Source organism: Chrysochloris asiatica, unplaced genomic scaffold (assembly GCF_000296735.1).
Source record: "Chrysochloris asiatica unplaced genomic scaffold, ChrAsi1.0 scaffold00229, whole genome shotgun sequence".
Classification (NCBI taxonomy): Eukaryota; Metazoa; Chordata; class Mammalia; order Afrosoricida; family Chrysochloridae; genus Chrysochloris; species Chrysochloris asiatica.
This window is the reverse complement of record NW_006408747.1, coordinates 1471842-1486516: the sequence shown is the minus strand read 5'-3', so window position 1 is coordinate 1486516 and position 14675 is coordinate 1471842. Positions and strand designations below refer to the sequence as shown.

At 37.2% G+C, this 14675-nt stretch overlaps 1 protein-coding gene across 1 annotated transcript in view; it reads left to right on the top strand.

Annotated features, from left to right (window-relative positions):
• The window catches only part of SCLT1 (sodium channel and clathrin linker 1), a 272952-nt gene that overhangs the window by 44583 nt on the left and 213694 nt on the right, over nt 1-14675 (top strand). Inside the window, exon 7 of the mRNA XM_006873207.1 lies at nt 2515-2585. Within this exon, the coding sequence (XP_006873269.1) occupies nt 2515-2585 (71 nt within the window). The remainder of the gene's footprint in view (nt 1-2514; nt 2586-14675) is intronic.

Genomic DNA, 14675 nt, shown 5'->3' with positions numbered 1-14675 from the left:
ATACTGGAGAGCTTTTGACCTGTAACACAGACTAAAACTCCAGCCCCTTGATTAGTCATGTAATAAAGAAACATTCCAGCATCCTAATATGATACCCCCCCATTCCAATCATGACTCAGTCCCTGTATCTCAGAGCCCTGCCGTTCCAAGGTTGTATAAGTTTACATATTCTTTTATGTACTATACCTTTAAATACAGAGAGTTCTCATTTACTAGAGAATTTTTCCCTGTGAAATTATAATCTTGTGTGAAGTTCTTTCATTTCTTTGACATAACCTAAAAATATTTATTAGTTGCATACTAAGTTTCTTTCAATGTTATTGTTGTTGTTGTTAGGTGCCATCAAGTCAGTACCGATCCATAGCAACCCTATGCACAGCAAAATGAAACACTGCCCGATCCTGGGCCAACCTCACTGTTGTTGCCATACTTGAGCCCATCAATGCTGCCACTTGGCCAAAACAATGTTATAGTTTCTCTAAATTGTAAGGAAAGTCTGTGCCTATTCCACAAAGCCTGTATCTATTCGGAAAAATAGAAATGACACACGAAATAAACAGCAAATAAGGAACTAAAATAGATCATGCTTGAAAGGAATACTTCCTTAGACCCTTATAAATGTCTTTATTATATAAAATTAATATAATAATTATGCATGGTATCACAAATGCAAAATTAACAGAGCTATATCCAGATGCAGTTGTTGAGTTCCAGCTAGGTGTGCTAGAAGATAAATGCCTGAGTACTATATACTACTTTCTTAAAATGCATAATTCCAATTTATACTTCCCTTAATTACTCTGTGTCATTTACACCTGGGGTTCTCCTAAATAATAAAAAATATATAAATTATTGCTAATTCCAATCAATAATTGTACATTGTAGATACTGTAGGAGTCAAAGACATGAATTAGGTTGGATTGAAGTAGTTGAGATAGCCTCACAGATTTTGAAAATATATTAGAAGCCATCTATTCCCCCAGATAATACTGGCACCGTTCTATATTAAATTCTTTTCCATTAAGTAATCATCTCTTCTTAAATATCCCTATAAGAAGTTTTATCACTTTCTAAGTGATCCTCTTCCTCTGAATACTGATTATTAGAAAGCTTAAATCTCTCACCTCAGATTTCCTCTCAGTGATTTGTGGTTTTCCCTTTTGGAACAATACAAAACATTCTCACTATTCTTTTTAATATAATATATACTATGTATTATTGGTATATAGCAATTACGTCTCCTCTGCTTCCTGCTCAATGTTGCTTCAGTTTTATAGTTTGGTTTTGTATTTAATAGTTTTGATGTGGTATGATTTACCTAGCTCTCATTATTTAATTGTTCTCTGCATATGATAGTTGATGTCTAATTCATAATTTGTCTTAAATCTTTGAATTGAATACTAAATTCTGCTCTACAGTAATCTGTCTCTCAAGATCAAGAAGCAATCATGAAGCACTTATGTCTCAGCAAAGACATTTTTCACCGTACCTAGAATATTCTGTTCCTAAAAAGGAAAGTGTTAATTGTGAGAGTAAGTGAATCACCTAGGGAAGCCTTTTCAATACTAATAACCATGCAACTGAGCAGATGTTGAAGGGTGAGTGCAAGCAGTTGAGGACATCTCAGAGAGAACTATGATAGTGAGCAGTTTGGCACAGTAGGCATGCAGATGATATGCTAGGGAAAGCAGGAGTTCGAAAATGGAAGGTTAATTAAACACAGATCATAAATTTCTTTATATGCCACAAAATGTTATTGAGTATATACATTTGGAAGCTATAAATGGCTTTTAAGCAAAGCTGTGAGATGGCATGAGTGTATGAGGGGTTTTAAAAAGTTCATGGAAGAATAGAATTTAAAGATAATGACATTTTTAAACAAACTTTTTAAAGCTCCGTTCTAGAGAGATATTATAAGGATTGCTTTATAGTTGTGTAAGGTTGAGCTAAGGAGCTCTGATAGCATAGAGGTTACGAATCAGGCTGCTAATCTCACAGTCAGCAGTTTGAAACTACCAGCTGTTCTGCTGGAGAAAGATGAGGCTTTCTGCTCCCCTAACGATTTACAACCTCGGAAACCCTATGCAGGGTCACTATGAGTCGGAACCGACTCCACGGCACATAACGAGAAGAAGAACAAGGTTGAGATGTGAACATTTTGTAGTACCCTAGACAAGAATTGAGACCCTGAACACAGAACATAGGCTATTGTGAAAATATTGCTTATTCCCATTTAAACTCATACTTCATTTGTGTAATAGATTTTTAGTATTGCTTTACAATATACAAAAAAAATGAGCTCAGATGATCAGAGAAAGCTCAGTGACCACAAAATGCCAATGTAGACTGAATTGATAAAGGTAAGGAAAGACTGACTGGAAGACAGTTTACCTTCAAAAAGTGTTGTTATGATTTTCATTTTTCTGTGATTATGTTAGATGTTTATATTTAGTCTTTGAAGACAAAGTCCTTGGATGTTCTAATATTGAATATTTCTATCTTTGCTTTTGACAGACCAACCAACAATTTCTGAAAACAGTAACTGAACAAAATGTGGAAATTGAGCAACTACGCAAACAACTTAGGTATTTTAAAAAATGAGTTTAATTATTTTATAATAAATTATTTTTCTTCTAGTCAGCTGATAATAACAAACTTTTGGGGGGTGTTTTTTCCTACCTTTTTATTAAGCTTCTCTGCACATAACCACCACCACCATCAATATATATGATTGATCAGGTCCTGGTTAAGGATGCACCATGATATTAAAAATACCAGTTAGGGAAGAAAATAAATTCTTTTAGAAGACTTTTAAAAATTAGACTATTTAATACTATATTATACTTTTGGTTTAATAATTATTCATTAATAGACTTCAGAGTAAAATATTAAATTACCAAATATATTTTTTAAATGAGATCTGTGCTGTAGTCATTTAAATATGAAATTATCAGTTGTTAAATAGTATTTTGCTGTTTCTTTTCTATTTTTCTTAATGCCTCTTACTTTGCCTTATAAAATAATGTTTTGCTTTTGAACTTATTCAAGAATTTTTTTATACCACTTTAAAAAAATTTTTATTTTACTATCTTCATCTGTTACTTAGTTTAAATGAATTTTTTTCTCCAAACATTTGTACTTGTGGGCTCTTATTTGGTCCTTCTTATTTCTTGAGAAGTTATTGATTTTGCTGTTTAAAATGGTAATGCTTTACTTGGTTTCAAGATGTTATTTCTCTTTATTTCAAAACGGAAGTTTTTTTTTTTTTTTTTTTTAGGTAATAAAAGCACTGTTTTGTTGTTTCCAAGTACCATTGAGATGGTTCTGACTCATTGCATAGGGTTTTCGACGTTTACCTTGTGGTTTGCAGTCCAGTGCTGATACTTCAGTACCACATCAGAAGCCTTCAAAAAACTATAGAAAGTATAAAAATATATCAAATGGAAAATGAAAATCTTATTATTTAGAAATAACTATTGTTAACTTTTGACTCTTCGTATGGGTGCTATAGGATAAGTACTGGATTGCTAACCACAAGGTTCAAACGCACCAGTTGCTCTTAGAAAACCCTATACAGGGTTGTTACGAGTCAGAACCAACTCAACAGCATTTAACAACTGTGTTAACTTTAGCAACCATGGTAGCACAGTGGATTAAGTGTTGGGCTACTAATCAAAAAGTCAGCTGTTTGAACCCAATACCAGACCAAGGGAGAAAGATAAAGCAATCTGTTTCTGCAAAGATTTTCAACCTTAAAATTCTGTAGCCAGTACTCAGTATTTTAGGGTTGCTATGAGTTGGAATCAATTTGATGGCGGTGGATTCATTTTTACCTTTGTAAGTACATAACTCAGTTATATAATTGTGTATTTAAATATTTTAGTAAAACAGGGATCGTATGCACAATTTAATAACCTAATTTTTTTCACATTCAGTATATGAACATCATATCAGTAGTACCACTCTTTATATTTTGTACCATTCTATGGATGTTTTTGTTAGTTTCTATCAAGTTCATTTTGATTTATGATGACCTACAGCCACTCCTTGGAAATCCTATACAGGGTTGCTATAAGTTGGAACCAACTCAACGGCACTTAACAGTAAAGCAACAGCAGCAACTTACACTATACTTGTTACTTGAAATTTATTTACTGTTGCACAATTGATTTGGAGTACATGTGTGACTTCCTCTGGCTACACAAGGGTAAAGGAGAATCAAACTCAAAATCAGCCCAAGGTTTATTCCTATGAGACAGAAGTCAGACATAGTCTCCACCATGCAACCTTTCTACCCTATTCTGACACTAACCAGCCCTCCCATAGCATCCTCATGTTGTTAAGTGCCATCAAATTGGTTCTGACTCATAGCAACCCCATATAGCATTTCTCAGGATTGACTGGTGAGTTTGAAATGCAGCCAGGACTCCTTACTTCTCTGATGGGGTTGATAATCCATTGCAGTGGTCACACAGAACTCAGAGACAATACTCATGATTATGGGATTTATTAAGGTAGTGAACAGGATACAATTCAAGATCAGAAGCAACTCAGGATGCAGCAGTTCTCCATTCTGGAACATCTCTTTTCTGCCATACTGTAGGCATGCTTTTGGACTCTCAGCCATGTGAACTCTTGGTCTCTATCCTGTACAGGCAAGTATTACAAAGCTCTTTTAGCCAATCTGTAATACCCATAGGGCACACTCTGCAAGCCAGCCTCCTGGCCTTAAGCACTCAGCTTTCCTTGGCTTGTGAGTTGGGAAGCTTGCAGCTGTTCTGTTTCTTCATGCCACCACTACTGCTGCCACTTCTGTTGCTACTGTATCAGCAAATGAAGGTCCTGAAAGCTGATAAGACACAATTCAAAATGAGAATAAACAACTGCTTACATCCATTAAAAATTTGAACGTGAAATATACAAAGTTTAAATCTAGGAAAACTGGAAGTTGTCAAAAGCTAAATCGAATGTATAAAGATTGATATACTAGGCAATAGTGAGCTAAAATCAATTGATATTGGCCATTTTTAATTAGACAGTCATATGGTTTATTACGCTAGGAACAACAAATTGAAGAGGAATGGTATCACATTCATTGTCAAAAAAAAAAAACAATTAAAAATCTATCTTGAAGTATACTGCTGTCTGTGATAGTATGATATTCATATACCTAGAAAAACTAGTTGTTAACACAGCTGTTAATCAATTTTACCCACCAACCACTAAAACCAATGATAATGTAATTGAAAAATTCTACCAGTCTGAAAACTGATCAAACATAATTTCAAGAGGCATTGGTAATTACTGTTAACTTGAATTTGAAAATAAGAAACAAAAAAGTAAGGTGCCAACTGTGAAACAAACTTGCTCATAAGCAAGTTCGGATTGAAACTGAAGAAAGTTAGTACAAGTCCGTGAGAATCAGACTATGATGTTGATTATAATCCACATGAATTTAGAGACCATCTCAAGAAAAGATTTTAATAGATTAGAGACTAATTGCTGATGATCAACAGAATTGTGGAGTGACATCAAGAACATCAAACATGAAGAAAGCAAAAGATTATTAAAAAGTCGGGGAGTAAAAAAAAAGAAAGGACCAAAGTGAATGTCAGAAGAGACTCTGCAACTTGCTCTTGAATGTGAAAAGTTAAAGTGAATAGACTAAATGATGAAGTAACAGAGCTGAACAGAAAATTTAAAGGGCAGCTTAAGGAGACAAATTTAGATATTATAATGTAAAGTGCACAGAGCTGAAGTTACAAAACCAAAAGGGAAAAATACGCTTAGCATTCTTCAAGCTTACAGAACTAAAGGAAAAAATGTAAGCCTTGGGTTTCAGTATTGAAGGATTCTGTGGACAAAATATTGAATTACACAGGCAGCATCAAATAGGATGGAAGGAATACACAGTCACTGTAATAAAAAGCATTGATTGATGTTCAGTCATTTCAAGAGATACCATATGATCAAGGACTTATAGTATTCAAAAGAGTAAAAGGGGAGCCCACAGAATGGGAAACAATCTTTTGCAATGACATATCAGACAAGGGACTAATTTCTAAAATCTATAGGAAATTACAACAACTCTACAAGAAAAAGACAAATAACCCAATTAAAAAATGGGTACAGGACATGAACAGACACTTAACCAAGGAAGAGATTCAGGCAGTCTACAAATATATGAAGAAATGTTCACAATCATAAGCCATTTGTTGTTAAGTGCCGTCAAGTCGATTCTAACCTATAGCGACCCTGCATAGGGTTTCCAAGGAGAAGCATGCAAATCAAAACAACAATGAGATATCATCTCACACCAACAATAACAGTGAAGTTCAGAAAAAACAGAGGCCAATAAATGCTGACAAGGATGTGGAGAGAATGGGACCCTCCTACATTGCTGGTGGGAATGCAAAATGGTCCAGCCACTCTGGAAAACAGTATGGTGCTTCCTTAGAAAGTTGAAAATAGAAATATCTTATGAGCCACCAATAATTCCTCTACTAATATATAGTCACAAGAAATATGAGCCATAACACGAGTAGATATATCACACCAATGTTCACAGCAGCACTATTTACAATAGCAAAAAGATGGAGAAAGCCTAAGTGCCCATCAGTGGAAGAATGGAGAAACAAATTTTGGTACATACACACAATGGACTATTATGCTACCTTGAACAATAACACAGAACTTGCAAGCCATCACATAACATGAATGAACCTTGAGAACATTATGCTGAGTGAAATTAGTCACAAAAGGACAGATATTACATAAGACCATTATTGTAAAAGCTTAAGAAAGATACTCATACTAACAGGGAAATAAAAAATTCTTTGTTGTTTACCAGAGAAGGGGACGATAGAGCACAGTATAGGGGATAGACACATCATAGTTCAGGTGTTGGGGAGGGCAATACACAAGAAAGGGGAGGGGTCTAGAAGAACAGGGTAGATAGGGGAACACTGAGGCAGTTTTGCATGGGCTAAATGGGACAGAGGTAAATAATGATGTATGCTCAACCTTGGAACAGCAGGGCTCTGTGATATAGGGATTGAGGCATAGTCTGAATGCGTAAAAGATGGAAAATATTGTTAAGATGCTTCACTGTCTTATAAATATTGGTTTCCCTTGCCTACTATTGTAAAATAGACACTTGAGTGGGATAGAAAGCAGTATCAGGAAACATGATTAGAAAGCTTGTAAGCCTGTCTTCAAGGAGCTCTAGTAGTGTAGTGGTTACGAATCAGATTGCTAAGCTTAAGGTTGACAGTTCGAAACTACCAGCTGTTCTGTGGGAGAAAGATGAGGCTTTCCACTCCCATAAAGATTTACAGCCTCGGAAACCCTGTTCAGGGTCACTATGAGTTAGAACTAACTCCACGGTACTTAACAACAACAACAAGCCTATATTCAGCCTGTATCTCATTGGAATATCTAAAAGAGGTTCTAGAAATAGGTTTCTTGTGGAGCCTATGTAGTGTATAATACCTCCTCACCTGAGCCCCATACAGAACCTTCTGAGGTGAGACATTCCCACTTGAAAGGACAAGCAGACCAGCCTGGAATAGCTAGTGGAACAGAAGCTACTTCTTGAAAGAAAGACCAGAAGTAAAAATCCAAAACAGAAATGGTAGTCTGATGGGCTACTACAAGAACAAGAAAGTTGCTCACCATGGAATCATCAAGGCAAGTAATCGAGTCCCTTCAGAACAAACTCCTCTCCAAGAGGAACACATGAGCAGGCATGTAAACTTGCTGATCACAACGTTGCTCTGCTGGTGAGTAGAAGAGGGGGAAAGGCAGCAATGAATATATGTGCTGAGTTCGACCACGTTTCATTAGACTCCTGTCGGCCTAGAGATGAGAGAGATAAGAGGATGGGCTTGTTGGTCTGAAGTGTGGTAAGACCTGGGAACTCCTGATCCCACAGATGGCTCAAGCCATCTGTGTCCAGATGATATGAATTGAGGGAAGATGCACAAGACTGCCCAAACTTGTAGATAGTATCCATTTGACCTAGCTTCGATGGCTTGATAATCCAAACTTGACTTCAGGAAGATAAAAACATTTTTTTTTATAAAGGAAACAAGTGTAAATTGCTACAATTCGATGAACTCGACCTATACTTATGGATGTAGAAACTCAAAAAAGGGAACAAATCTTTACAGCGAGGATCACTCCCACCCCCTTGGGACACAGAGTTGACAGGGATGGGCAACTTAGACATTGGCTACTCAAAATGGGGGGCAGATATAAAGGCACGAAGTGACTGGCTTACAAGTTTTCAAGAGGGAGTTTAGTTTCTGAGTGTGCAGCAGAAGGTAGACTCCCTACTGAATAGTTTTCATCTTGTCTAGATGGGTCTAATACACCAGACTGCAAAGCTGTTTGAACTGCAAGGTTGGCAGTTCAAGCTCACCAGCTGTTCCTCAGAAACCCTATACAGGGTTGCTATGGGTCGGAACCTACTCAACGGCATTTCACAACAACAAGACGGGTTGGGTGAAAAAGATGGGGATAAGATTCTTATGATTCAATTGTTATCAAGTCTAATTGCAACTGTCATAAATGTAAAGGTAGAAGTTTTGTAACAAAAAGTGGGAAGTAATTAATCTTACATTCCAGGAACAGAGGACCCTAGGACTATCCAGAGAGACAAGCATGAGCAGAATGTGGGGTCCTATTCAGAGAAGCAGTGACACCAGAAAAGGAATCAGAGATGAGAACTCTAGACTCATGGAAAGAGAAAGGCTATGTGCTGGTGGCCAGGTACTGGCCTGTACAAAGACCTGTATAGAAAATGGGAATACTGAATGGTTTTAAATCAGAAAAGCAATCTGTATGCTAAGCAAGTAATCCAAGAGGCTGGATTATATAAAAAATGTGACATCAGGATTAGAGGCAGACTCATTAACAACCTGCAATATGCAATTGATGAAACCTTGCTTGCTGAAAGCAATGAAAAATTGAAACACTTATTGGTAAAGATCAAAGACTACATCCTTCAGAATGGATTGTACCTAAATGTAAAGAAAACAAAAATCTGGACCAATGGAATCATTATAAATGTAGAAGAGAGTGAAGTTGTCAAAGACTTCATTTTGTTTGAATCCACATTCAACACACATGGAAGCAGCAGTGAAAAAATCAAACAGCCTCTTTAATTGTATTGCATTAGGCAGTTTGGTTTACATCAAGGAAATGACTTACACAGTTGGAGAGGTGGGCAAGTCCTAAGTCCATGAGTCAGATGTCAGCATGGATGCTTCTGACTTATGTAGCTGTAGGACTGATGAACCAAGATCAACAGTTTCCAAGGAGCGACTGGTGGGCTTGAACGACTGACTTTGTGGTTCAAACTGACCTTGCTGTCCAGTGCTTATCCTATAGCACCACACCAGAACTTATAGTGTTGACGAAAAATATATACACACCATGGACTGTCAAAAGTAGTAAATCTAAGTTGTAAGAAGTACACCTAGGTGCTCTAGAAGTGGGGATGGTGAGACTTCGTTTCATGACTTTTGGACATGTCATTCAGAGGCACTAGTCCCTGGTGAAGACCATCATGCTTGTGAAAGATTCTCAGATGATTTCACACAGTTGCTGCAATAATTGGTCCAAGCATAGGAAAGGTTGAAGATGGGTCTGGACCAGACAGTGTTTTGTTCTATTGTACATAAAGTCTCAATGAGTCGAAATTAATTCTACATACCAAACAACAAAATGAGCCTCTAAGCTCTGTAGTAGTATCCAGAGAAGTAAGGAAATCTAGAATGATAGTTGACTAATAAAGGATGTTGAGTGGATACATTGAATTTATATATATATAGTGTTTTCTATGAAAGTTTATATAGCAAATTACGTTTCCGTTTAACAACATCTACACAAATGTGGCACTGTGGGTAAATGTGCCAGACTGCAAAGCCATTTGAACTGCAAGGTCGGTGATTCAAGCTCACCAGCTGCTCCTCAGAAACCCTATACAGGGTCACTATGGGTCAGAATCAACTGAACGACATTTAACAACAACTTACTAATTGTTCAGTCACATTGGTTATATTTTTCACAATGCTTTAACATTTCCAGTATTTCTGTTCTGATTGTTCTGTTTCCATTGATCTTGTTTCACTGCCTCTCCCTCCACTCCTTACCTTTTCATCTTTCCTTTAGAGTTCTTGTAAATCTAAAAAAATCACAGCTTTAACTCCCAAAATGTTGTGGAACTAAAGATCTCAAAATCTGTTTAAAATCAAAAGCAAGGGAGTATTTTAGTGAGAATAAAGAACAACCATAGCTGGGGAAACACTAAGCAAGGTGCTAAATTTGTTGTTGTTGTTGTTGTTAAGTACCAAGGTGCTAAATGCTCCCTGTTCTAAATGATCTCAAGGGATAGGATTTTTATACTGCTTTTTGTTTAAGTTGGTTGACATTTTTTAAAAAATTAGGAAATATGATTAATGTTATAAAATAGTTTCAGGATGATGACAAGTCCTGGTCATAAGACTTTTACTCACAACAACGCATTCCATATATGGACATATCTTCCTGGGAGTAGTCTTAGTACAAACTGTCTTAAGCAGAAAATGGTCTGACTTATGTACTTTCTGAAAACAAAGCAATTTTAAGTAAAATGTGGTTTTATCCTGTACTCTCCTAGAACAATAACAACTTTAGGCAAAACGTATCATATAATTCCTCAAACATTTCCTCTTTACTTAAGCATAATCATATTCTTGCTATGCCCTCTTCTGTTACTTGTGAAGGCATTACAGAGGTTAACTTTTTTTGTTGTTTGAAAGCTTTTATTGTGAATTGAGTAAAAGGTGCAGATCATCAGTTTTGCATTCAATAAATCATATTTGTTTCATTGTAATGACTACAATCCCCTCCATGTACCATTAGTTCACAGTATTTACCTCTGTTCCCCCATTTTTTTTAATGTACACATACCACACAGAAAATATTCATTTAAATGTCCAAAGGACACATTTTGCTAGCCAGCCTTCTACCCACAGGCACACAAGCTTTCTCATTCTATGGGTCTAGAGTCCTCAGCCACTCTATCTTTGTATGCCATTGCCTCTGCCACTGTCTCTGCTGTTGCTTCTTTTCTGCTTAGGCTCCCATGCTCCATTCATGCTCTTGATGGTCCTAGGATCCTCTGTACCTGAAATGAAAGATTAACTGTTCCCCACTTTTAGTTAAACATCTTCTGCATTTACAGTTGTGATGATCACTGTTAGTCCTGATAACAGTTACACACAAATGAATCATAAAATCCTGTCCCCATCCTCCCCCATTCCCTTTCACCAGAACCATCTGGACATGAGGAAAACAATTCAGTGTGGAGTTGACTTTATCCCTCTTGTTCTGAAACTAAGCACTCATGAAAGCTTGTAAGCCAACCACTTTTGTGCCTGTGTAGCCCCCCATTTTTGATAGCCAATGTCTAAGTTGCCCATCCCTAGCAAACCCAGTGTACTGAGGAGGCAAACTTGATCCTTGTTATGAAGAATTCTTCCTTTTCAGTTGGAAGTTTGAGCAATTACATCCATAAATAAAGGTCCAGTCCATCAAATTGTAGCAATTTATGCTTGCTCCCTGCATCAGACTTCTTTATCTTTATATGGTTGAATTCTGGTCAGCAAGCTATCCAAGTGAGGTCATGTAGTTAAGTTTGGGAGTTCTTGCATGCCTCCCTCAATTTCGCACAAGATGGTTGCTTCACTTTCAACTCTAGCCTCCAGTGGCTATGTCAATGTCCATGGGCTTGGGAGTTCACATGTCTCCCTAAACTTAAGAGCAGCCAGCCCTTCTAGAGGTTGACTTTAAACAAAGTAAAAAGTAGAACAGAAATAAAATGGAAGTTTGGCCTACTTCTTTGTCAGTAAAGCTAAGAGCCTTAAAATTTTGACTGTTCTGTCCTGGAGTGGCACTGTAGGATAAAAATACTCCACTGTAAGATGGATTTGAACCACAAGGCTGGCAGTTCAATCTCATTAGCTGCTCCTTGGAAACCGTATACAGGGTTGAGTCTGAGCCAACTCAATGCCACCTAATACAATAATAACAAATCTTTACAAGACAGACAGATTCATCTTGCTCCCTTGTAATAATGTTTGTTTGAGCTACTGACCTTGCAGTTAGCAGCTCAGTGTCTAAACCACAGTACCATTAGGGCTCCTTTTACTCTGACATTTTTGTCATATGCAAATTCAAACTGAGTCTGAAGAAAATGTCCACAAGAGCCAAAATATGACCTTAAATATATCCCACCTGAATTCAGAGATCATCTGAAGAACAGATTTGATACATTAAACACTAAAGACAGAAGACCAGAAAAGTTGTGGGATGACATAAAGAACTTCATACAGGAAAGAAGCAAAAAGTCATAAGAAGACAAGAAAGAAGGAAAAGATCAAAATGGATATCAGAAGAGACACTGAAACTTGCTCTCCAGCGTAGAGATACTAAAACAAATGGAAGAAATGAGGATGTCCAAGAGCTGAACAGAAAATTTCAATGGTCAGCTCGAGAAGACAAAGTCAAATATTACAATGAATTGTGCAAAGATCTGGAGTCAGAAAACCAAAGGAGAAAACATGCTCAGCATTTTTCAAGCTGGGTGAACTGAGGAAAAATTCAAGCCTTGACTTTCATTACTGAAAAGATTCTCTGGGCAAATTATTGAATGATGCAGAAAGCATCAAAAGAAGATGGAAGGAATACACAGAGTCACTGTACTAAAAGAACATGGTTGATATTCAACCGTTTCAAGAGGTAGCATATGATCAAGAGCCAATGCCACTGAAGGAGGAAGTCCAAGGTGCATTGAAGGAATTGGCAAAGAACAAGACATCAGGAATTGATGGAAAACAAATATAAATCTTTCAAGAAAGTGAGACAGCACAGGAGTCACTCACTCAGCTATGCCAAGAAATTTGGAAGACAACTATCTGGCTGACTGATTGAAAGAGATCCATATTTGTGCCCATTCCAAAGAGAGGTGACCCAACAAAACATGGAACTCATCAGACAATATCTTTAATGTCCCATGCGAGTAAAGTTTTTACTAAAGATAATATAGAAATGGCTATAAGCATACATTGATATAGAACTTCCATAGGTTTAAGCCAGATTCAAAAGAGGACGTTGAATGGGGGATATCATAGCTGATGTCCAATGGATCTTGGCTGAAAGCAGAGAATACCAGAAAGATGTTTACCTGTGATTTATTGACTACGCAAAGACTTTTGATTGTGTGTATCACAACAAGCTATGGACAACATTGAGAAGTATGAGTATTCCTGAATACTTAATTTTGCTCATGAGGAATCTGTACACTGACCAAGAGGCAGTTGTTTGAACAGAACATGGGAACACTGAATGGTGTAAAATTAGAAAATGTGTGCAACAAGGTTGTATTATTTCCCCATACTGATTCAACCTGTATGCTGAGCAAATAATCTGAGAAGCTGGGTTATATGAAGAAAAACATGGCATCAGGTTTGGAGGAAGACTCATTAACAACCTGAGATATGCAGATAATACAAGCTTGCTTGCTGAAAGTGAAGAGGACTTAAAATACTGATGACGATCAAAGAGCACAGCCTTCTGTATGGATTGCATCTCAATGTAAAGAAAACAAAAATCCTCACCACTGGACCGATAAACAACATTCTTATCAAAGGAGAAAAGATTGAAGTTGTCATGGACTTCATTCTTCTTGGATCAACTATCAAAACTCATGGAAGCAGCAGTCAAGAAATCAAGCAACGTATTGCATTAGGTAAATTCGCTGCACAAGACCTTTTGAAATTGTTGAAGAGGAAATAAGTCAGCTTGAGGACTAAGACTGCTTGACCCAAGCCATGGTATTTTCAATCACCTTATATGCATGTGAAAGGTGGACTGTGAATAAGGAAGACCGTAAAAGAATTGATGCTTTTGAGTTATGGTATTGCATGAGAATATTGAAAGTTCCATGGTCTACCAAAAGACCAAACCAATCTGTGTTGGAAGAAGTGCAGCCAGAGTGCTTCTTGGAGGCCAGGATGGCCAAACTTCATCTCTCATACTTCGGACATATTTTCAGGAAGGACCGGTTGCTGAAAAAGGATATCATATTAAGATGGAGGGTCAGATAATAAGAGGAAGACCCCCAGCGAGATGGATTGGCAAAATGGCAGCATTAGCGGGGTCAAACGTGGCAACAATTGTGAGATAGTCCCAGGATCAGGCAGTGTTTCATTCTGTTGTGCATAGGGTTACTATGAGTCAGTACTGACTCAATGGCACCTAACAACAACATTATTATGATTAATTGTTGAATTTGTGCTGTCTCATAGTGAGCCTGTATAGTTTCCAAGGATCCATAGCTGTTTTGAACTGCCGATCTTGCAGTTAGCAATGCAGTGCTTATCATACAGTGCTATACTAAGAGTCTCTGATATTGTTGTTATTTAAGTGTCATAGAGTTGATTCAGACTTATAACAACCCTATGCACAAACGAATGAACCACTCCCTGTGCCATCCTCATAATTGTGTCACCCTTGAGCCCAGTGATGCTGCCATTATGCTAGTCCATATTCTTAAGGGTCTTCCTCTTCTTCACTAATGCTAAATTTTACCAAGCTTGATGAACTTCTCTAAGAGCGATTTCCTCCTC